The 24,521-nt window shown below is 43.2% G+C and overlaps 2 protein-coding genes across 5 annotated transcripts in view; both read left to right on the top strand.

Moving 5' to 3' along the window:
• The window catches only part of MAP7D2 (MAP7 domain containing 2), a 53,613-nt gene extending 51,797 nt beyond the window's left edge, over positions 1-1,816 (top strand). For all 4 annotated transcript variants that reach the window (XM_079726914.1, XM_079726913.1, XM_079726912.1 and 1 more), the window contains one exon: positions 1,552-1,816. In XM_079726914.1, the coding sequence (XP_079583040.1) occupies positions 1,552-1,801 (250 nt within the window). In that variant the 3' untranslated portion in view covers positions 1,802-1,816. The remainder of the gene's footprint in view (positions 1-1,551) is intronic.
• BCLAF3 (BCLAF1 and THRAP3 family member 3) overlaps positions 1-24,521 on the top strand; it is an 85,736-nt gene that overhangs the window by 1,879 nt on the left and 59,336 nt on the right. Inside the window, exon 2 of the mRNA XM_079726905.1 lies at positions 5,224-5,288. The gene's annotated coding sequence lies outside the window, so the exon portion shown is untranslated. The remainder of the gene's footprint in view (positions 1-5,223; positions 5,289-24,521) is intronic.

Raw genomic sequence — 24,521 nt, 5'->3', positions numbered from 1 at the left:
GAGAGATGGGCTCTGCAGGTGGCCGGGTGGGTGGCGGGGGTCCTTGCTAACGACGTTCCGGGCCTCAGCTGAGCAGTCCTCCAGGTGGCTCCGGCAAAGTCTTCCCCGCATGGTCGCCTGGGGGGAGAAACGCTTATTGATTGCATTTTGCGGTGGAGGAAAGTGAGGTCTGGGGAGGGAAAACTGCTCCCCAGAGGCGGTGCTGCTAGAGAGAGGCTGCACCAAGGCACCCCGTGGTGATTAGACCCCCCCCCTTCAGCTCACTTTCAGCTTCTGGCATTGGCTCTGTTTGCGTTTCCCATTTTAAGGGTTTCGGAAGTGCTTGGTTTCTCTGCAGTAGTGCGCTGGTGCCTGCGGGTTTTTACTTTCTTCCCATGGGCAGCGTGAGCTTGGCCTTCGCAGCCCTGCTCAATCTGAAACCACACACCGCAGATGGGACTTGAACCCACGGGCTGGGACTCAAACCCACTGTCTTTTTTTTTTTTTTTTTTTTTTTTGCTGTACGCGGGCCTCACTGTTGTGGCCTCTCCTGTTGTGGAGCACAGGCTCCGGACACGCAGGCTCAGCGACCATGGCTCACGGGCCCAGCCGCTCTGCGGCATGTGGGATCCTCCTGGACCGGGGCACGAATCCGTGTCCCCTGCATCGGCAGGCGGACTCTCAACCACTGCGCCACCAGGGAAGCCCCAACCCACTGTCTTTTATTTGAAATCGCACACCTGGTCTCAGGACTTAATGAAGCTCAGGTTCTTTATGTCTCAGCGCAGAAGGAATTCAGCGAGAGGCAAAGTGATAGGCAAGAAGTAGATTTATTAATATAGAACGCTTGTGAGGGATGCAAGTGGGCAGACAAGGGGGCTCTGCCCCAAGAACCAAGTGGGAAAGCCAGTTTATGTAGGGAGATACACACTCCAGAGAGAGAGTGCAGGCCATCTCAGAAGGTGAGAGGCCCTGGGAGATGCACGTTCCATAGACAGAATACGGTCAGTCTCAAAAGGCGAGAGTGACCCTGAAATATGGTGTGGTTGGTTTTTATGGGCTGGGTAATTTCATTCGCCAACAAGCGTGAGGATTATTCCAACTCTTTTGGAGAGGGGGCAGGGATTTCCAGGAATTGGGCCACCGCCTACTTTTTGGCCTTTTATGGTCAGCCTCGGAACTCTCATGGTGCCTGTGGGTTGTCCTTTAGCATATGCTAATGCATTATAATGAGGGTATAATGAGGCTCAGGGTCTAAGGGAAGTCGAATCTTCCACCATCTTGGGTCTGATCGGTTCTAACCAGTTTTTGTATCCTCAAGGGCTATGTCATTTTTTTAAAGGTTGTGCCCTGCTGCCTTCCCTGCTGTCTCAAATCGGCTTCCCTTCTGTCAGTGTCTCAGACTTGAACTAACTTGTATCTTTTATAATGTGTTACACACAAGCTCTGGCTCTAAATCCATCTTCTCTGGAAAAGAAGAGTAGTATAACAAAATATGACAAATAGAATTAATAGTTTGTCTGTCTCTCCATCTCTCTCTCTCTCCCTCCCTCTCTCCCCCTCCCCCTCCAGTCCTGTTTCAAAAGAAGAGCTTATCTCTATCCCAGAATTTTCACCAGTGAGTGAAATGATTCCTGGGGTATCTCTGGACCAAAATGGAACTGGTAATGCTCGAGCACTTCAAGATCTCTTAGATTTCACTGGCCCCCCCATTTTCCCCAAGAGATCCAGTGAAAATCTCAGCCTGGATGACTGTAACAAAAACCTGATCGAAGGATTTAACAGTCCTGGCCAAGAAAATACTCTGAACACCTTCTGTTGACAAATACAACATCTCTTTAATGAAAGGTACAGTCTTTTGATGATAGTCTAAATCTGTAACTCTCCAACTGGGGTTTGTGAAGATGAGATAAACGTCACTCAGCCTCCTAGTCAGTTTTATTTTTACAAAAAGCAAACAAATGTGGACTCATGGTATGTACAAGAACTGAGATGGATTTCAAGTGAATCCTCATCTGAGAGCTTTCTGCGCCACCCCAGCATGCCCACCCCTGCTGTTCGGGGCCGGTGGGTGCGTGTAGAAGCACTGGCTAAAAGTTTGACCAACCATCTGTGTCAAGTAGCAACTTTTTACAGACAAAGAGAGAATGCTGTAATAGTGGTGCAAGGTAGTGTTAATAAAATGAATTTCCCCCCTGGTTTTATTCAGTGACATCCCACATCCTATCTAGAATCACTTGTATACATTGGTGAGTGTTGGGCTAAATGGTTTGCTGTTCTGTTGACTTCCTCTGTTCTTGGATCATACCTGAAGGAGTAAGGTGGGGGAAGAACTGAAGTTTGTGCCCTGAAGCATTCCCCGCCTTTGGCCTTTTTTTCTTGCCGAAGTGCTTCTAGAAGCTTCTTGCTTGAGTAAGATATCTATGGGTTATAAACACTGGATTTGTGTGTACTTAGTTATACTCACCTCACATTGGATTTACTTCAGTTTGGGGCTTATTTTTGAATGATGAAAAACATAATTAGAATCTGTCATCAAATACTTTCATAACTTAATTCCAATTGCTCCTCCCATTTTAGACTTAAATTTTTCTATTCTCAGCATTATCTCAGTCACCTTATTTTTTATGATATTCCACTCCTATAACAGAACTTCAATAACTGATATGATTTAGTCCTAAATGAGGAAACAGGTTGGGGAGGCCACACAGCCGAGGTCACAGTGTCTCGTATACTTATTTCTACCTGACCTCAGCTGTTGGCTGTAGACACTGCATTTTGGAGTTTGCTTCTCTTGGCTCTTGGGGAAGCGGTTGTGGTCCTTTCACACATGAGAGGGAATGCATGACAGGCAGTTTTTAGAATAAACCATATCCCTGGTTTGGAAGAGCAGCCGCCTTCTTGGACACTTTAAAAAATTCACCTGAGCATTCTCTTTCCCTGACAGTTACATGGATTAATATTTAGTAAGAGATTTCTCTTGTTGTTAGCACACCTTGCACCCTTCGGTTCACTGACCTCACTATCAGTTAAGGACCAGAAAATCCACAAAACTTGGAAGAGTGTTCATGGCTTCTCAAATCTATTTCCTACGTTTCTAACTAAAAGAAGTGCAAAATCCCTGTCCAAAAAAAATCTTGGCTAAATAATTGTATTCATACTGCTTATATATTTTCATCTGCCATATCATTCTAGTTATCAAATTCTTCTCAGCCAGAGGTGGCAACGCCCCTGCTGGAAATGTGTTTGGAAAGGTGTTGGGGGTGGCTGTCACAGTGGCTGGAGGCAGCACTGGGATTTGCGACATTAAACGTCCTGCAGGTTTTAGGACAGTCCCGCGAAAGAAAATTTGACCCCCTAAAAGAATAGTCCTACACAAAATGCTGCAGCACTTCCGTTGAGAGACTCTATAAGCCAAGGAAAATGCAATTACCAAGAAGGTAGAAACTCCCACACTGCGATCATTTCAGTGAGAGAGAATAGATGCTACAACTTGCAAAATGCTGTCTCTCCATTGGTTTCACCTGATTTTGGTTTTGAATTGCCACAGGTGGCGTTTGGAGAACCCATGAAGCTGCTGGTAGTCAAATCTGAGCTGCCGGCCTTCTGAAGAAGCTTCTGTCGTCCTTAACTGCTGGATTCCAAACTATTAAATCAAAATGTAACTGTATTCCTACTTAGTATGTCAAACGCTGGCCACTCTCAGTAGACCCTTGAGAAGTTGGCCTTGTCGGGCTTTAGCAGAGTTCCATGTTACATTTCTATTTATGAGCTTCAGCTGCTGATAAAGCACTTCCTGTACTCTATTATCATAGTGATCCTCTGAATAACCCGTGTGATTTCGGCTTGGAAAGTCACCTTATAACCATTCTTATCCCCAGACTTGGAGCATATAAACATTTAGATGTCTTTTCTTGTAAATATTCTAGACATTTACCCAGACTCTACTTAAACATACACTGAAAACTTGGGCTGCATATCTCCGTGTCTGTGTTTAGAAGGAGAAGAAATTCTGGAACATTTCCCCCATCTCTGGGGTTTCTTTGTTGGAAGTTACTATCAAGAAGCCGCGTTTTATTATTACACTTAGCCACCTGCAAAATGTGTTGCCCCCCATTGCTCCTTGGGCGGCTAGCGGAGTAAGTCTGGCTGAGTAAGGGAGCCATTGAACAGCGTGGAAGGCCGTCTGCTCTCTTAGGCATATTCCTCCAGACTTGGGCACCTGAATCTCCAAGGACCTTTTCATGTTGTACCTGAAATCCTCCAAGCTGTAGTCACTCCAGACCTTCAAGTGGCCTCTGGACTGAATGAATTGTGCACCTCCTGCCCAGGTGGTTGCTTTTCATGTTGTTGCTGTTGTTTTTCTCTTGGCTCTTGGGGCTTTTGTTTGTTTGTTTACTCAACTCTAATAAAACCAGGTACAAATGAAAAGCATAGTGCTCTGAGACAGGGGCCCCTGAACAGGACCCAATACGTCACTTTAACAGGCTTGAACATAAAAACATCTGGACGGGGGACAAATGACGGTAGAATGTATACTTTACACGTTTTACGCCATATGATAATGTGTTTTCTTCATTTCTTGTGATGAAATGTGACTTTCAGATTAAAATAACCTTTTCTTCTTTGAAACCTTTTTTTTTGTCTTGTACAATAAAGAGTTTGGAAAGATCCATAATTCTGACTGAGGTTTGCAACCCGGAGATACAAAAAAGTCTCCATAGTAATCTTGTTCATGTGCTCTTAAAACCAGCTACAGTGTAAGACTGTATTAGGTATGGAAACTGTGTACGTTTGTGTATGTGTATATACTAAATAAAATACATCCCTCCAATAATACAGTGCCATAGATCTTGATGAATATCAGGGGAAAATCCCTTTTATGACAAGCACATAGAAAATGATAGCATGGTCTGACTTTCCAAAAAACGCCTTGCCATCTTTCTTATAGCCCTGTTTTGCTAAATGTCTGTTTTCTTGCAATCTGTTGTACCTCACAGCACCATTGTGATCCTGGTGATGCCTCATTTGCACGATGTGTACCTTGTGTTACCGTGAAATACATTTTCATTGAAGAGTCTGATGGTGTGCTAGTGCTTTGTTTGCTTCTGTAGGCTCGATGAAAAAAATGTGCTGAAACCAAACCAGAGACCAGATTTTTGAAAACCTATTTGGAAAAAAAATTTTAAATCCTGTGTGGGTGTCCTTTCCCTGTCTAACTCATTAAAATTCCTCTATTGCCAGTTCCAAGTGAAACCAACTGTGGAAATAAGCTTCAGTGATGAGCTGTCCCAGGACATGATGAACTTGTAAGTATAGTAAAGTTGCTGTACTTTCATACCACTGATGCGACGGATTGCTAGCTAGCTAAGATGCAGTTAACCTTAGTGTAATCTCCAAAAACATTCCATAGAGCAACCTGGCATTTAAACAAAATTATAATGGGAATGGTGACCCCTGTTTTCCAGTAAGCTGAAACCCACACCAACTTTTTTTTGGTATCTAAATCATGGCTTGTCTACTGCCTGGGAGACAATACCAGCCAAGACCAGGAGCCAGGAGGGCCAGGACTGGAATGGGGATGTCAGATCCTTGTGGTAACTGCTGGGCTGCCACCTCCAAAGCCGAGGGCCCAGTTAATGCAGCTCTCCCCAGCTCTGATGACAAAGCCTCTGGTGAGGGCACATGAATGGACATCCTCTTTTTTTCCATGTGCTGGCCTTTGACAGCAGCATTATAAGTAGCTTCCGTCATCATGAGCTCTAGCCAGAGGGTCGTAGTGACGTCTAGTCACTCCTAAGAGCAATTTCTATTTTGTGAACATTCTAAATTTTTCTTAATATATATAGGTTTCCTGTTAGTCAAATGCTTTTGTAATTTTTTTTCATTTGGAAAACAAGTGTAAAGAACTAGCTGGTTTCTAGAGTTGTTATACCCATTACATTGGGGCACAACACTGAGTGACCTCCATCCCCACTCTTTAGCATCACTCAGGAAGCACAATTATATAAGAAAATGGAGTGAGAGCTCTTAGGAACATTAGAAAAGAGAAACCTTTACAGATAGTTTTTTTGTGGGGAATCCATGAGAAACAACTGGGAAACCCAGAATAGTTCCACAGGGGAGCTAACCACTAAGTGAAGAAAAATTGATAGTTTTCTTATACATTAAAAGTAAACAGAAAATGGATCCTAAAAAAACTCATAAAATTCCTAGAAAGAACAAGCTTTGTCTAAAACTTGACCAGGGGACATTAGAATAGATGTAAATGGAAAGACACGCCATGCCCCCTGAATGGGAAAACCTACACACCCGAAGAAGACGAGTAGGTGACCCACCCTCACATTTGTGTAAATTAAATGAAGTTCCACTGTTTTGCAACTTGAAAATATAACTGTACAGGGAATTCCCTGGCAGTCCAGTGGTTAGACTCGGTGCTTTCACTGCCGAGGGCCCAAGTTTGATCCCTGGTCAGGGAACTAAGATCCCGCAAGCTGTGCTGCGTGACCAAAAAAAAAAAGATGTAATTGTACAGTTCATGTAAGAAAATGAACACAAAGCTAAGAAACTTCTAAAATGAGATTTTTAAAGGGGAGGCTTCCCCCAACCAACAGTCAAATATATGGTAAAACTTCCATAATTAAAACAGTATAGGGGCTTCCCTGGTGGCACAGTGGTTGAGAGTCCGCCTGCCGGTGCAGGGGACACGGGTTCGTGCCCCGGTCTGGGAAGGTCCCACGTGCCGCGGAGTGGCTGGGCCCGTGGGCCATGGCTGCTGGGCCTGCGCGTCCGGAGCCTGTGCCCCGCAACGGGAGAGGCCACAGCAGTGAGAGGCCCACATACCGCAAAAAAAAAAAACAAAAAAAAACAGTATAGTCTTTTTTTTTTTGGCCCTGCCACGCAGCTTGCAGGATCTCAGTTCCCCGACCAGGGATTGAACCCAGGCCATGGCAGTGAAAGCACGGAATCCTAACCACTAGGCCACCAGGGAACTCCCTAAAACAGTGTAGTCTGATAGAGAAATAGAATTTGGAATAGAAATAGAGATCAGCGACACATCCAAGAGAGGTGAGAATTTAGTGCATGATGGGACCGGGGTGGGTTGATCATTTGTTCCTGGAGAGAGAGAGCACGTGGTTTAGTGTCTCCTGAGGGTCAACCGACTTCAGCGTCTCTGATGGGCTGGGCATAAGGACCCAGAAGTTAGTGAGGAAATGATAAAGTGAGGAGTGGGGTCCAAGGTGTGGGTGCCAATTATGGTTCAGGGTTTAAGTCGGGGAAATTTAGACACGAGGCTTGGAAATTTAGACACGAGCCTCCAAAGACCTCCAACTGATGCCTCCCCCTCCCCGGGATATGCTGTGATCTCAGGAGGTGGGAAGCAGTGGCCTCTACTCGCCATGGTTTAAGCTTCTCCTGCAGGAATGAACCTTAACAGTCAGCACGTCCTGAGTTCCTGCTGTACGCGAGGTGGTCCTAAGACTTGTCCAGGATATGAGGTAGGTAGGAGAGGGTTACTTTCCCAAGGACACACAGCTGGAACTTGGCAGAGCTGGGGTTGACCCTGGGGCCGCAGCTTTGGTGCCCCCAGGGGAGCTGACGGGCTCTCCTGCCCCTGAGAGCAGAAGTGTTTTGCTAGAGCAGGTGCTTATAGTGGAGAAGGGCCAGAAGCCCCGTGGAGAATCGTAGTTCTGATTCTTTTTATTTTAAAAAACTATTGAGATATCATTCACATATCATAAAAATTCCTTCCTTTTAAAGTATACAACCCTATCTTTGATTTCTTCACAGCCATGCCATCATCACCACTATCTAATTCTAGAAGCTTTTCATCTGAGCTCGCTTTTGTAAGGGTTATTATCCATATGTCTACTCACAGAGCTTGGCTTTACTGTTGGTTCAGGTTTCCATCATACCTGGAAGCAAGCCCATGGGATTTGAAAGTAGTCTTCCCTGAACCAGTTGCTCCCCCCTCCCCCTAGTCTCCAACAGGCCGAATTAGGCTGGTGTTTATCTAACTCAGTCCACGCCGGCTGTTTTGTGTTGTTTCACGTTCTGTGTGCATAAATACTTTGTCAGATGCCAAACATGGGCTTTCTATCAGACGCCCAATGTGGGCCTTGTAGGCCGATGAGAGACATGGAGTGGTGAGTGCCTTCAGCTCCGTGGTAAGTAAGTGAGAAGTTTCTGTGCAGTAGTTAGGAAATGCCAAGTTTAATTCTTCCGGTTGGCCCTGAGGGATGGTTGAGTGCTAGGGGAAAGGTCTAAAGCAGCCAGCCTTCTGGACTTCCAAGAAAGTATTAAGGCAAGCTTTCCCCATCTCACGAAATGCAAAATGTAAGGAATAGAGTCCCAAGGAATTAAACTTTTGCTTAAAGGAACTTATTTTTCGAATCAGAGCCCACAGCTCTCTGTTGGTTGTACTTGTCTTTGAATCGCATTTTCCTAGTAGCGTGTGCAGGCTTATCTTTGAGACAATCAGAAGGTTGTCACTAAAGAGGTGATAGCTAGGAAGGCACTAGGTCCTGCGCAGTAGATGTTCGAAGAGCTTGTGGGGTTGAATGCAGCCCCCGCAGTGGGTCTTCATGGTGGTTTTAGAACAAACTGAATCTTGCTGGCATCACTGGGAGGAAAGAAGCAACACCCATTTGCTCAGTGGAACTGGCCTTCTGAAGGCTTCTCAGGGGCCACCCCTGTATGGTGACAGCTCCGATGGCTGGTATGAGGTGTTCAATGTTCACCGATGGTAAGAAATTATCCAGAACGTGGAAATAAGGCCGAAAGATAACAGTGTGCCCTTACAAAGCCCTGTGACAGCATGGTCTCAACAAAGCAGCCCAAGGGGACACTGAGTCTCAGGGGATGTGACTTCCTATGACTGCCTGTGTGCTGTGACCTAGAACCCAGTCTCCGGAGTTATTCACTTGTAGACGGAAAGTTGCAGATGACTTTTGTCCTATAGAAAAGCTACCTCCAAAGGTTATCCCTGTTTGTCCCCGTAGAGCACTAAGCAATTTTGTATCTAACTTTGCAGTCTTCTCCGGCATTCTTTGCTCCACTAAGTATATGTGTGTGTTGCTGTGTGTATACTTACATCCAAGTGTGCGTCACAGTCGGTTCTGTATCCTCCCTTGATCCAGCTTTGTCATCCTGCTCGTTAATGAGTTAAACACTGTCAGGGAGGAAGAAAATTTACCTCTAGCCTTAACAGCCTCTTCTGGCTGATCTAAGAATTAAATCGACGTGAGACAGACTAACAGGAGAAAGTCAGATTTAATTTCATCTCTATGGGAACTCCACATACATGAGAGGGTCAGAGACCCCACATTGATGAAAGGTTTGGAGACAGAAAGGTAAACTGAGGTCCCTGTGCCATCCGAGCTGAGGAATGGGATAGCGGCTGGGGGTTTCCCAGGACAGGAGCGTCACCCAAAGGATGATAAGAAGAAGAGCAGCTGTTTGGTATCGATAATTAGATGTTTGTCCTGCCATATAGATGGGGCCACTTAGATAAAATTTATTTCTGCTAATAACTCTTTTCTGGTCAAGAAAAAACAACAATTTAAATTCTTCTAGGTAGTCAAAGGAGGGCAGTAGTTTCTCTTGAATCCGCAGGGTCTCAGCGACCTTTAGCTGAAAATAATCCTCATGCGAATGTGGCACATTTGGGGGAGGCTCGCTCTGAACCTCAACAACACATTTTTGCCACATGCTCACTGTACATTTACGTCGCAATTACGCTTTTAACCTTTGCGAAGTTGTACTTTGACAGTGAGGATGCCTTAAGTCCTCAGCAAGCTTTGGGAAAGTTTAAGCAGCTGCTCTAATGGCTTTAAAGGTTCATATTAAATGCTAGTGTCACGGATGTCATGGTGTGCCACCTGCACGGCCCTCCCTTTTAGGACTGAGGTATTTGTCCTTCCGGATGTCTCCTTCCAGATGCTGGAGGTACAGTTTGCTGAGCTTTGTTGGAGGAGTTCCTTTCTAAGAATTGCCCTTGACTGAAGGAGGCTGCCTCACCAAGGTTAAATCCCCTCACTTGGGCATCCTGTGGATAGGCTGGATCCTGACTGGATTGCTCAGGTATATGAAGACCCTTGCCTCAAGGTAGGACAACTCAGAAGGGTTGTCCCAGCTTCAGAGCTCCCTGTGGGTTCACCTGAGGCCTTTGTTGAGAACGTATTGCAGCCCAAGTTCTGGCTGCTGCTTCCTTCACTCCCCTGCCCCCGCTCCCCCAGCACTCCCCATGCCCTTCCTGTGTGCTAACTGGTCTCAGAGCCTGTTGCTGGGGAACCGGACCCGAGCCAGCTAGGCAGTGTGCTAAGAGCTTTCCACGCATTCTCTCCCTTAGCCTTCAGAAGGGCTTTCTGAGATAAGCACTGCTGTTGCCATGTTCACTTTAGCACGAGGGCCAAGACAGGTGAAGTCCCGTCATGTACATCCAGGAAGTACACAGCTGGGCTCCAAACCCAAGGTTTCCTTTGGAGCCTGTGCTTGCCCTGGCCCACAGCACTTCCAAGTTCCTGCCTGGGAAATCACACAGACTTACCCCCTAGAGACTCTTGCCAGTCCACACATCTCCTAGTTATATTTGCAGGTTTCCCAGTTGAGCTCAACCAGCTTCCCTCGCCAGAAGTTGTTGCTGATTTTGCAAATCCCTGGGCATCTTCTGCTGAGGGGATTTGGTCTGTCTATTGCTCAGTTCCAGCAGAACACCTGCACCCTCCATCTGGGAACATGGACAGTTGGTAGGATAGTATTTTTTTCCTCATCCAGGAGGAAACCCGTGTCATAAATGCTCACTTATGTGTGAATACCTACTCCCTACTCTGTGCCAAGCAGTTTGCTAAGGATGAGGATAGAGCAGAGAACGAGACTAGATATTGTCCCCACCTTCCTGGAGCCCATAGTCTAGCAGGGAAGAGAGACAGTAGACAAATAATTTAACAAGCTCTTATTTGCAGTTGTGATGGGTGATGAGGTCAGGTTTGCTGTTACACATTTTCATATTATTACAGTTTGCGATGAGACATTTATTTGTGTGATTCTTGGAGTAATGTCTTGTCTATCTCCCTCTCTGTAAGCCTCCTGACAGCAGGGCTGCCATATTCCTACTACCTAACACAGGTATTCAGTAAATATTTGTGAGTGAATAAACAGTTGTTACTGAGGAAAGTTTTGGATTCAAATCCATGACCTCTGATCTACATATCCTTCTGCCAGACCCACATTCTATCATGAGATGGCAGTCTCAAGGATCCTGGTTCTTGTCTTTGCATTGGATCCTCAGCACCTAGAATGGCACCTGCCACAGAGGAGCCCCACAATAAATCTTTGTTGAATGAATTTTTTAAAATTGAGAATAAGTGTACTAGTTTTGATCATTCCACTATACACGACACAAAGTAGCTTCAATATTAAGGTTATTTATGAATCACACATAATATGTAACAAGCTCCAAAGACAGCTAAATGACATCAGGATTCTGGGGCAGCACTTTTTTGAGTTTCTTGGCTCTTAGGAAGGCTGCTATGGCACCAGCATCCCATCCTCAATGCCACTGTGTCAAAGTTGTGAAAAAGTCAGTGGCAGGCTGTGCTTTGTACTGCTCCCTCCTTCTGTCAGGGAGGAAACTCTTTCCCGGAAGCTCCCAGAAGATTTCTGCTTCTCATTGGCCAGTACTAGGTCTTGCACCGACCCCTAAGCTAATCACTGGCCAAAGGGAAGGAGATGACCATGTGTATTAGTGAAGGTAATGCTGGCTTCTATAACAACCCCACCCTCCCCGCAAGATGCACAATGTCTCAAATACAATAGAACCTTTTTCTCCCTCCTGTGAAGTCCAAAACAGATATCCTTTATTTATTTTTTTTAATTTTTTTATTTTTTGTGGTACGCGGGCCTCTCACTGTTGTGGCCTCTCCTGTAGCGGAGCACAGGCTCTGGACGCGCAGGCTCAGCGGCCATGGCTCACGGGCCCAGCCGCTCCGTGGCCTGTGGGATCTTCCTGGACCGGGGCACGAACCCGTGTCCCCTGCATCGGCAGGCGGACTCTCAACCACTGCGCCATTAGGGAAGCCCCAGATATCCTTTATTACAACTCTCTTTTGAGTGGTAATTCAGGGACTAGGCCCCTTCCATCTTGTAGCTCCCTCATCTTCCAATTTTGTCATGTTTTTCTGCATTAAGCTGACAGAATAGGGAAAGAGGATGGAGAAGACACACTGCTTTCCAACCACCTTGGCCTCTAAGGGACACGTATCATTTCCACTCACATTTCATTGACAAGAACTAGTCACATGGCCCCACTTAGATGCAAGGGATGCTGGGAAGTATAGTCCCTGGCTGCTTTGTTTCTTACCAGGGATAGTGCTATTCTGTGTAAGGGAGAGCACCAGTATTGGGTTGGCCAGAAAGTTCGTTTGGGTTTTTCCATAAGCTCTTACGGAAAAACCAGAACAAACTTTTTGGCCAACCCAATAATTTGGTGGCTAGTTAGTTGTCTCTGCTAGGCCATGACTGGCTGAGACCACAGCCGTCCAATGGAAATATAGTGGGATCCACATTTGTCATTTTCAATTTTTAAGTAGAGGGCCTGGGAAGAGATGAGCAATAAATATTTTGACTGTATTATTACGAAATCTACCACAGGGTCCATTATGTTTGCTTTCCCTACCAGTCTAAGGGAGAGTGAAAATTGGTGTGAACATTTAAGAGGAAGTTGTGGAGTACCTAACAAATATGGAGTTAAACAAAGCAAATTTATCAGGCAGATGAAAGGTTTGAGAGCTTAGTGACTTTTGAACTGGTGTCTGGGTTGTGCCAGGACACAAAACCAGACCTGCTTATGGTAGGAAAAGATATGTGAGCTGAATCCATCAAGGATCTGGGCAGGAGCTTCCGGGGGAACACTAAAGATTTAAATAAGGTGAGTAATGAACTTTTAAACAATTATTTTGCAGTAAGATTAAGTTTTAAACCTAACCTCACCATTTCTTTTTTGCCTTGCATCAATGTAGGTAGTTCACATCAATCAAAAAAAGTTTTTTTCAAAATAATTGCTGACTTGTGACACCTTGTTTTAAAACCACAAATACCGTATTGCTTTCAGAACCAGGGCCAAGCTGCTTCACATACTGCATTACAAAAGAGTTCATCAGAAATAATTTATGGAACCAGAGGGCTGGTAGCAGCTACCAAATCTTGCTTAGGAATTTGTCCTCCATCTCAGTAGGAAAACAGACATAAAGGCAGTGACTGGAATGAGCAAAAAGGAATCTGCTGCATAAGCCTGTCTAAAAACATTTTCTTCCAAGTAATATAAATCATTTCTGTCTGTGCTCCACTGTTGACAAAGCCCTTTAAAAAGTAAAGGTAAAGAAAGAACAGCGTCCACAAAAAAGTGCCTGTATCATGGGATGGAAGAAAAAGAGGAGGAATCAGGGCCAGCTAAGCATTATACATCAAATTTCACTGACACTATTAAGCAACATAGCCAAAGTCCAATACTTAAGGAAAGAGAAAATTCACCTGGTCTGTCAGTCCTGGGTTATAAGCACTAATGTAGATGCTGAAGCCATAACCAACACAATACAAACCATCTAGACAAAAACTATGAGAAAAATCTGGGCCAACAGCATTGTCAAGGGATGAGAAAGCTATTCGTCCTACTTCTTCCTAGTTATCTTATCCTCACATCAGCATTTAAAAAAGAAAGCTATACAGAAGGATGGCTGGAGATACATATCAGGGCAGCTGGCAGGTTTCCCCAGAAAACAGTGTCCTTCCAAAAAATGACTGACAATAGGCACTTGATCTAAGACTGTATCAAAGCCTGATATTCATTCTCTCTCCCTCTCTCTCTCTTGCTCTCTCTTTTAATATGACTTTTCTTTTTCTGGTTTAAGAATTAGTAGTTTAAAAACTACTCAATTTTATCAAGTCTCTACGTCCATCTTCTGGTTTACAGGAAATACAAGCCATAGAGAAGTGGTTCTCAAACTTGAGCATGCTTCAGAATCTCCTGGAGGGCTTGTTGAAACTATGCTGGGCCCCACCCCCAGAATTTCTGATTCAGCTTTAAAGCAGAAGCTTTAAGATCCAATGTATGGTCCCACTCTTGCTCCTTTTCTTCTGGTATGACACCAGGAATGTCTCAGATAGCGTCAGTTTCTTCAGCCTGGGTCCCAGACAGAAGAACCAAAGCTGACCCATGATGGACTTGAAATATAAGTGAAAAATAAACATTTGTTGCTATAAGCCACTGAGATTTGGGGTTTGTTATCATAGCGTAATTTATTCTTACTAATATAGAGCCCTTATATTAAGCATACTTGGCATTCTAGAGCAGGTTTGGCTTTGCATGAAAATCAAAGAAAAAATAAATGGAAAGGCAGATATTTCATTTCTCTTAGGCTTGTTCTGCCTCTGTATGTGTGTGTGCTATTCATATACACACTCAAGAGCTATGAAACCTTATGCAAACTACTTAACCTCTCTGTCCACAGAAGCAGCATATAGGGTGAGAGCCATCTCCTTGTGCTTATTATTAACCAGTAATAAGTCTGAACAAAAATCACCTTGTTCAAAGATGAATCAAAAGAATGTATTGATATATATATGTATATTTTGTATACTTCATTGTGTGTGTGTGTGTATATATATATATATATATATATATATATATATTTGTGAAATATAAAACCTAATCGTGGAAGAGAAAGAAGAGCATACTTATGAAAATGACTGACTACGGAATCCAAAAGAGGAATTTTATGACCAGTTTACCATCCTTTTGCAAGAAGATAGGCCTTCTATAAAACCAGAACAGAAATTCATAAGGAAGTGAAACGGTGAGATGGAAAGTCAATAGGATGAGTTGAAAGAGAAGGATGGGGTGGGGGGGAGAGAAGGAAATGACGGAAGGAAACAAAATTATCAATAATAGAAATTGAGTAAAAACAGAGGCAGAAATAATGCTTTTGGAAATCTTATCGGTAACATTGAAAGCAGATTGGAGGTCTACCAGAATGCTGAAAAACGGTAAACAGGTGAAAACGATAAAACAGACGTTTACCACAAATAATTGCTCTTCCTAAAAGAGAGACCAGAACAAATGGAGCAGAAACAATTCTTGGAAGTAGAATGGAAGAAAACCTTCCTGAACTGAAGCGAATTAAAAGGTCTCACACCTTTTAACCAGACAGAAGGGATAATATGTGCAATGGAGTATTCATCTTAAACAGCAAACATTTCAGTATAGCCAGGGCATTGAGTACAAAGAGGAGGGAAGTTAGAGAGGTAAGTATGAACCAGATAACGAAAGGCCTCATATACTATGCTGGGGAATTTCTCTCTGCAAAACAGGAAGCAAAAATCATGGATTGAGTCCAAATAAATGGGGTTGGTAAACTTAAGGTTTTAGCCATGAAGATGTATAAAGTGATGGATGTCTAGATTTTATAGAATGGGTACCTGGGAATGCGTGGATTAAGTAGAATAGAGGTAAAGTCATCTGGACCGAGGAAGTTAAGGAAACATGGTTTGGTCATGGGTGTTGGTTTCATCAGGATGATGGCAGTAATTCAGATGGAGAGGAAAACTAATGCAGTCAGTAGACGACAGTGACAAGGGAGGGTAGAAGGTCCACCAGATGGGGTGGACCCTGAAAGAGAAATCTTGCAAGGGGTAAAGAGAACATCAAAGTGTCAAGTGAGAAAGCTCCAAGAGTGAGGATATGCTACCTTTGGGGTGATGGATGGAGTGTGGGAGGAGAGAAATCAAAGGAGCAGGTAAAAATGAGTCAGTATTTTGAATTGCACGGTGGAGAGATGTTGGTACCATTAACCTATTTGGGAGGTACAGAGGGGAGGTTTTGTTTTCTGGGTACAAGCTTGATTTGAGGCCATGGGGAATAGTTAGAGATTGAGTAGGTAGGAGAGAGGCCACAGCCTTGCAGGTTCAGGTAGGCTGGCTCTGGAAGGGCTTTGAGGGACAAGCCAGGGTCTGGAAGGCTGAGGCTCATCTGCTCCGCTCATCTGCACAACGCTGGCAGATGGCAGGTGGCGCATGCGCCCTGGACAGAGAGGCAGAGGTGGGAACGGCCGGCAGAGGGCGCAGGCGCTCTGGCCGGAGCCTCCCGGGCGGGGCAACCCTAGCTGGGAAAGAGTTGAGAGCAGAGGTCAGTGGGAAAGCGGGCTCCGCGCTGGGCAGCGGGCAGTGGGCGTGGCTAGGACGGGGGGCGGGGCGAGGCGGTTCCGGAAGGAAGTGGTTCCGGGTCCCGCGGCCCAGCTGCGGGAGCTGTGGTGCGGCTCCTGTGGGAGGCGGCGGCCGTGTGAGGGGCGAGGCCTGAGGGGCCGGCGGCGGCGGCGGCGGCGGCGGCGGCTGCGGGGGCGGCGGCGGCGGGAACTTCCCGGTCGGGTGAGCAGCCCTGGGGGGCGGGCGGCGCGAGGAGGTCCCGGCCTGCGGGGAGGGCGTGTCCGTCGCCTGGGAGGGGCGGTTCTTGGGTGGCGGGTGGGGTGGCGGGTGGGGCGGCGGGGAGGATGCGGAGGCCCAGCTCGGGATCCCGGGGGACTGCTCCCCTGCCCCTGCATCTGGCCACCGGACCGGTGCCTTATTTTAGACGTGGCGACCCGGGCACCTGCTGCCGAGGCCCCCGAACCTCGCCCATTGTTCGCAGGCTTTGGTCCCCGGCGATTTGGACTGTTTGTCATGGAGACGGGGGGAGGGCGGGGCGGTGTCCAAGGACGGTGCCCTTTTCCCAGAGGTGGCTCCGGACGCATCGCCTGCGGGACCCGAGCCGAGGAGCCCCCGCTTTGTCCTTCTCCGGAGGCTCTCCTGCCGCGCAGCGGCATCTTCTCCGGTAACGTCCAGAATGAGTAGTGAAGGCTGCTCTTTATCCTGCATTGTAAAGTAAAACTTGTCTTTTTAGAAACGTATACTGAAAACTGGCGCATCTCCTGTGCTTCTTTAGGGTGTATTAGGAAACTGGGCCGGCCACTGTCAGGATTGTCCTGTCGGTAGGTCGGGAGGAAAAGAAACGTGAGAGAAACTTATCCTCCCAAATATTTTCCTGCCGAGGTGCTTTTCGAGCTGCCTCTTAGGTGACTGCTTTTCTTTTCTGGAACAAAGTAAAAACTACAGGTAGAAATCAAGAAAGTCTCTCAGACTTCTGGCCAGGCAACCTTTTTAACGTTTTTCTGTATGCGAACTGGTACGAATGAAAGACGAATTTGAAAAGAAAAGGTTTTGATGTGGATTCGTGGTGAGAGCTTTATTTTTCAATGGTGTTTTAATGATAACGGTATAGAATGCTTTATTTTTTCATGTGGTAATTTTTAAAATGGCTGCTAAAATGTTCTTTTGAAAGCCCTGCCCTTGCACACCCTCCCCAGAAGCCTTTAAAATGTCTGATTAGAAACATTTAGTCATATTTATATACAAAATTTCTAAATATGCAAAACCACGGTGAAGAAGGTGCACTCTTTCACCATTCAAGTAACCATTGTGAATATGGTTACACTGGGGATGCCCCTCCAGTCTTTTTCTATGCAGAGACGAATGCATGAATTTTTCTAAAGTGGATTCTTTTTGGTAACCATTTTTTTCCCTGACTACATAGCATGCCATTATTTGGCTGCAGTAATTTATTTAGTCGGTTTTTTTATTCTCAGTTTTTCACTACTTAAACACACTGTTGGTGAATTGTAAAACCTGCACGTCCATGATTACTTCCTTAGTGTACATTCCTAGATGATAGAATTGTTGGGTTTTTTAATGTGAATTTCCCTCTGGAAAGGATGTGCTATTTTGCACTCCCACCAACAATCTGTGAGTGTCCTTTTCCCCACCCTAGCAAAAGGCAGCATTTAAAGAATTTCTATAAGAACACTTTGGGGCCATTTATGTTCTTCTCCAACCAAATACAGGTATCCTTCTCTGGCTATCACCTCTTTTTTTTTTTTTCCTTCTTATTTGTTGATGGCAATTTGGTTTCTCATCTTCTATTTCACCTTTACCAGTTTAGTAAAGAAGGGTTATCTAAGTGAGGCAAAGGCATTATAAAGTGAACAGATTTGAAGTCAGGGCTTCCTTGAATTCCAGTATATCTGATTACCTTGAACATGTCACTTACCTTTTCTAAGGGACTATTTCCTCAACTCTGAATTAGAGATTATAGTGCCTTTGCCTTACCTTTCTTACAGGGTGATTTTAAGGGTCAAATGAGACATTTATGGAGAGTATATTTAAACATACTTTGTCTCATTGCTAATTATTGCCATCTTGTAAAAATTTCAGAGCACATAAGCATCTTGATTTTTTAATGTAAATTTCTGAATTCAAAAAGCTGTTCTGTGATACCTTTTGCCCCCACTCTTTCACCCCTTAAATTTGAAGTATTATACTGCTGCCCTAGATTATATTGAAAATGATACCAGAGTTATGAAATTAGGTGAATGAATGAATCCACACATGTTGAAGGAGAAAATACTTAAAGGCACTATATATAAAGCTGAGGGGGACAGATAAAAAGCTAAATAAAACACAGACTTGGGATCATGATAAATAAAACATAGTCTTTGTGCCCTACAGGCTACAGAATATCCAGGCAGCTAGGGAGCATAAAAGCTGCTTTCCAAATTTAGATGGCAATTTTAGATGTGATGCAGGACATCAACTATTCTCAAGTGTGCTAAAGTCCAATTCTGCTGACCAAGCATCTACGCAAATGACCAGGCAGTCTCTTCAGAGTCATCTTTATGAAGGTAGGAGTTGCAAGGTGGGGAAGTGTGAGTATTGGAGTCTGAGAACCTGGATGCTGATTTTACGTCTTTCTCTTGGGGCAGGTTGGTTAACTTTTTTGAGGATTGGTTTCTTCACCTGTGAAATGGGGGTAATTCCGGCTTCCTCAAAGGCTTGTGAGGATTAAAGACATGAGATAGTGTTTGCAAAACACTTAGTGAACTAGGAAGTACTGATACTCATGTGATCCTTCTTAGCTAGTGAAGACTGAGCTTCTCTAGTAAAGAAACTAGGACTCTTCCAACTTTGTATGGCTTGCCTCTAGCAGTCACTGGCACTCAGCAATGTTTGCCAAATTAACATAAAATGGGACCGCTGATAAAAATTCAGTCTGGACCTTTGAAGAAGGTAATATGTAAATGTGGAATATTGGGAGAGGTTGACTACATTATTTGGAGTTGATATTAGGAATCAAAGGAAACATTGAACTAATTGGACCTAGACTCATTCCTACTATGACTGTCATTCTACATTATGTCCCCAATGCCATGCACATAGTCTCTCCTTATCAACATTAAACCTGCTCAAGTTGCTCCCATTTCAAAACCTCTCCTCTAGACCCCTATCACCCAGCTGCAACCCACTTTCTCTCCTCCCATGCCAGACAAACTTGTTAGAAGGCGTTGGTATTAATTGGCTTTCTCAGTTTCCTTACCTTCCACTTAGTCCTCAAGCCATGTATTAACACTTTTCATTTCTTTTATTGGGTCTCTATGCAACTGTTGCCATAAAAGTCTCCTTTCTTGAAACATCCTTCTATGCTCTGGGGTTCCCTCCTTCCTCAGAGGATGTTCTTTCTCAGTCTTCTTGGCTGGTTCATCTCCTTGAAAGGTTGATGTTTCTGTAGGCTTGATCCTTCTCGCGATATACCAGCTCTGGAATAACTTATAGAGCATTGAGGCAATCTGATGTTTGAAGGTTTGGTAGAATTCCCCTGTGAAACGATCTGGGCCTGATGCTTTTTTATGGGATATTTCCTTAATAACTTTCTCTGTTTCTTTTATGGAAGTTGGTCTGTTTAAGCTTTTTAATGCAGTCAGTTTTAGTAATCTCTATTTTTCTAACAAATTATCCCTTACATCTGGGCTTTTAAATTTATTGGATATAATCTCTTACGATTCAAAATTTTTCTTCTATTTCAATGGTTATTTCCCCTTTGCTCTTTCTTATTTTGTGTATTTGTGCTTTCTCTCTTTTTTCCTAGGCAAGTTATATAAGTTATTTAGTGGTTTATCCATTTTAATTTTTCCAAAAACTACAGAATTTTGAATTATTACTTAGATCTAGTTTTCTATTCTCTTTCTCTACTTTTGTTTTTATTGTTTCCTTCCTTGTGCTTTGTTATTTTTTAGTTTCTTTTTTTTTACCTTGGAAATAAATTTATTTACTTTTATTCTTTCATTTTTATTGATAAATATGTTTAGTGCAATGAATTTTCCTTTGATCACTGCTTTAAATGCATCCTATAGCATCTGATATGTAGTGCTTTTATTGTCATTATTTCTTTAAAAATTTACCTTAGAGTATCCAGGAGTTGTTTAATAAGAGGTTTTAAAATTTCTAGGTGGAATTTCTCTTTTTTGTTTTTATTAGTAAATTCTAGTTTTATTGCATTATGATCAGAGAGTATTGCTTGTAATAGTTCTATTATGTGGAGGTTACTGATGTTTTCTTTGTGACCTAATATATGATTATTTTTGGTGATGTGGTGTGGGCACTTCAGAAGAGTATTCTCTAGTATCAGAGTGTAGAGTTTGATAAATATCCTTAAGATTTACCCTGTTGATTATGCTGTTTAGATCTTCTATCTCATTTTTGGCTTACCGAATCTGTCTAATATACCACTGAAAGTGGTATATGAAAGTCTCCTATTATTAGTGTTTCTATCTGTGTCTCCTTGCATCTGTTGTAGTTTTTGCTTCATAAAGGTGGTTGCAGTGTTATATTCATGTAAATATGTGTATTTTTATTTGTTCTCTCTTCATCGAGGGTTGTGGCTTTTAGCATTAAAAAGTGTCTTTCTTTGGCATGATGAATGCTTTGGGGCTTGAATTGTGCTTTGCCTGATTCCAGGTTTGCCACCCCTGCTCTCTCTTTGTTTCCATTTGCCTTGTATAATTTGGCCATCCTTTTATTTTTAACTTTTCACAATCACTTTGTTTTAGATATGTTTTTTATACAACTCCTTGTTTTGTGAGCCAAATTGTACCTGTTTATTTTAGTAGATGAGTTAATAAGCCCACCACATTTATTGTTAGGACTGGTATATTTGGTCTATCGTAATATTTTATAATCATGTGTATTTTGTTATATTTGCTATTTCTTTTTGCTATGAGGTACAGTTTTTGCTCTTTTATTTTAAAAAGAGGAAGGTTTTTATTTTTGTTCTAATGGTTAACCTTTGTACTTACACCTTTTAAAATGCCCTTACTTCCCTGTTTATTTAACCTGTTCTGTGTGTGAGAGAAATACATTTCATCCGTGAAATCAAAGTAGAATAATGGTAGGCAACAGTGGGGTTCTGTATCCACTTCCAGCTCCTCCCTACTGAGGAACTGTGACAGCATCCAGCCGCTGTGGCTGGGAGAATAAGCCATGCCCTGCTCTCCTGAGGTCTGGCTTCCTCTGAACTGCTGATTGCCCTCTTGTTCTGTGGGCTCTAACTTGGTCCTGTTCTGTGCTGCCAGTGTGGCATCTTTGTTGTAAGGGCTTTCCTGGGCAATTCTTTGCATTTGTAAATGCTGAACTCACATTTAGTATGGGATCTCTGTCAGTTGATTTTTCTTTTTTTTTGGTAACAGCTTTACTGAGATATAATTAACATACCACACAATTCACCCATTTAAAAGTCTACAATTCGGTGTTTTTTTAGTATATTCACAGAGTTGTGTAACCATCATCACAGTCTAGTTTTAGAACATATTCATCCCACCAAAAAGAAACCCTGTGCCCACTCCCCCCAATGCCCCCCTCCCCCCACCGCACCTAGGCAACCACCAATCTACTTTCTGTCTCTATGGATTTGCCTGTTCTGGACCTTTCATATAAAGCAATCATACAATATGTGGTCTTTTGCGACTAGCTTCTTTCCCTTAGCATAACGATTTCAAGGTTCATCCCTGTTTGACTGTGTGTCAGTACTTCATTCCTTTTTATGGCCAGATAATATTCCATTGTACAGGGATACTACATTTTGTTTATTCATTCATCTCTCAATGAACATTTGAGTTGTTTCTACATTTTGGCTCTTGTGAATAATGCTGTTATGAGCATTTGTGTACAAGTTTTTATGCAGACATATATATTTTTTTCTTTTGGGTGTATACCTAGGATTTGAATTGCTGGGTCATATGGTAACTCTATGTTTAATTTTTTAAGGAACTGCCAGACTGTTTTCCAAAGTGGCTGCATCATTTCTTTTGAGTTTATTTTCCCTTGAGCACCTTGTAATTTATTCTTCACTTCTGAGATAATTTAGTCTTTTTCTCCCATTCTTTCCCCTTAGTTCGATTCATTTTTTTTCTGTCATATCACTATGTTTTTTGGTATGTTTCTGTTCTTAGTTTTTAAATTTCTGATTCAAGGTGAGGTTTTTTAAATATATATTCCTAAATGCTTTTGGATATATTTAATTCTGTTTGAGTATACAGTTAGAGTTTTCTTCTGATTCATGTTTCTTTGGGGAGGAATTTTCCTCAGTTGAGAAATTCTCTTTTTCCACTTTCTTGTAAACACATGGGGATCATCAGACTAAAATTTTTGCAAATCTAATGAGTATGAAATGGTATCTCCTTGTTTTAATTTTATCTTCCTAGTAGGCAGTGTTGAATATCTTTTTGTATGTTTATTGGACAGTTATGTTTCCTCTTTGTTGAAAACTCTAAGGATAGAGTTGCCATTTATTGAGGTGGAACAGACCTTGGGAGGAGCAGATTTTGGAGGAAGGTCAGGAGTTTGCTCTTGGACATGTTTACAGCATCCAATAGGCTTTTGGATGTGGAAGACTGCAACGCAGAGGATAGGTGAGGACTGGAGATGTCAATTTGGGGGTTCTTAGTATATAGAGAGTATTTAAACCATGAGACTGAAGGAAAGTGCAGACTGGGAAGAGAGTGTAGACAATGAGAAGTCAAAGGCTGAAGTCACTATTTAGAGGAAGACTGTGTTCACTATTTAGGGGTCAGGCTGATGAGGGGGGAGGTGAGGAAAAACCAGCAAAGGAGACAGAAAGCATTGTTAGAGGTAGGAGGAAAACCAGGAAAGTGTAGTATTCTGGAATCCAAGCGAAGAAAATGTTTCTGGGAGGAAGGTGTGATTGACCATCAAGTGCTGCTGGTAGATCCAGGAGGAGGGAAAATAGCCATTGGATTTAGTAACATGGATTTCATTAGCGATCTTGACCAGAGCAGTTTGGTGGAGTGGAACGCTAGATTGGTGAGGGGCCAAGTAGAATGGGAGGAGAAGAATGGGAGAGAATGACTGTGGTATACAGTCAGCCCTTTGAGGAATTTGGTTGTAAATGGAGAGAGAGGTAGTAGGGTGACGGGAGGGATCTAATGGAGAGGGGGAAGTGATGTCATGGAAGAGGAGAATTGCTTTCAGCTGGGTGAGGGGATGTGTCCAGTGCTGTCCTGGTTGGGGTGGCCTTTTTTTGACACCAGCATCCCCTTCAGCATCCTCCTGGGAGTGGATGCCCCTGCTGTCCAGTCATCTTTCCATGTTCAAGGGCACACAAATTCACTCACTGCCCCTACACAGTTCACTCCGAAGGAGCAGTATAAATGAATTTCTCTTTTGTAATTGACATCTCCTTCTCCCCAGTCACAAACCCTGCTGGTGTTTCTGCCTTTTTTTTTTTCCTCGCCCTCTCTGTCTTAAAGCTTCCTTTGATTAACTTTGCTAGTCACAAGTAAGTTAGTTTAAATCAGGGATCAGCAATCTTTTTTGTAAAGGACCAGATAGTAAATATTTTAGACTTTGTGGGCCACATACAGTCTCTGTTGCATATTCTTCTTTTTAAACAACACTTAAAAATGTAAAAACCATCTTAGCTTAGACTCTAGGGTTTAAATTAACTCTCCTCTCTTATGCATTAAGCCCCTGAGCTACTACTGTTCATTACTAGCTGATGCACCTAAAAAAGCAAATGCAAATAAACTTAACTTAAAAAAAAAAAAGCCTTATTGAGATATATTTTACAGGTTTCAAATATACAATTCAGTGATTTTTTGGTATGTTTGCAGAGTTGTGCAACCATCTCCGTAATATCTGCTCTAATCTTCCAGCACTTGCATCACCCCAAAACTAACTTTTTTACAGCTTTGAGGTGTAATTTATATGCAATAAAATTCACCCATTTTTGAGTGAATAGTTTGAATTTTTTTTCTTGTTAGTCATCCATTTTATGCACATCAGTGTATACATGTCAATCCCAATCTCCCAATTCATCCCACCACAACCCCCACCCTCCACCGCTTTCCCCCCTTAGTGTCTATACGTTTTTTTCTCTATTTCGGTGTCTCAATTTCTGCTCTGCAAACCAGTTCATCTGTACCATTTTCTAGGTTCCACATATATGCGTTAATATACGATATTTGTTTTTCTCTTTCTGACTTACTTCACTCTGCTTGACAGTCTCTAGATGGATCCACATCTCTACAAATGAACCAATTTCGTTCCTTTTTATGGCTGAGTAATATTCCATTGTATATATGTACCACATCTTCTTTATCCATTCGTCT

Source organism: Hyperoodon ampullatus (assembly GCF_949752795.1).
Source record: "Hyperoodon ampullatus genome assembly, chromosome: X".
Lineage (NCBI taxonomy): Eukaryota > Metazoa > Chordata > Mammalia > Artiodactyla > Ziphiidae > Hyperoodon > Hyperoodon ampullatus.
This window is presented reverse-complemented; position numbering and strand designations above follow the sequence as displayed.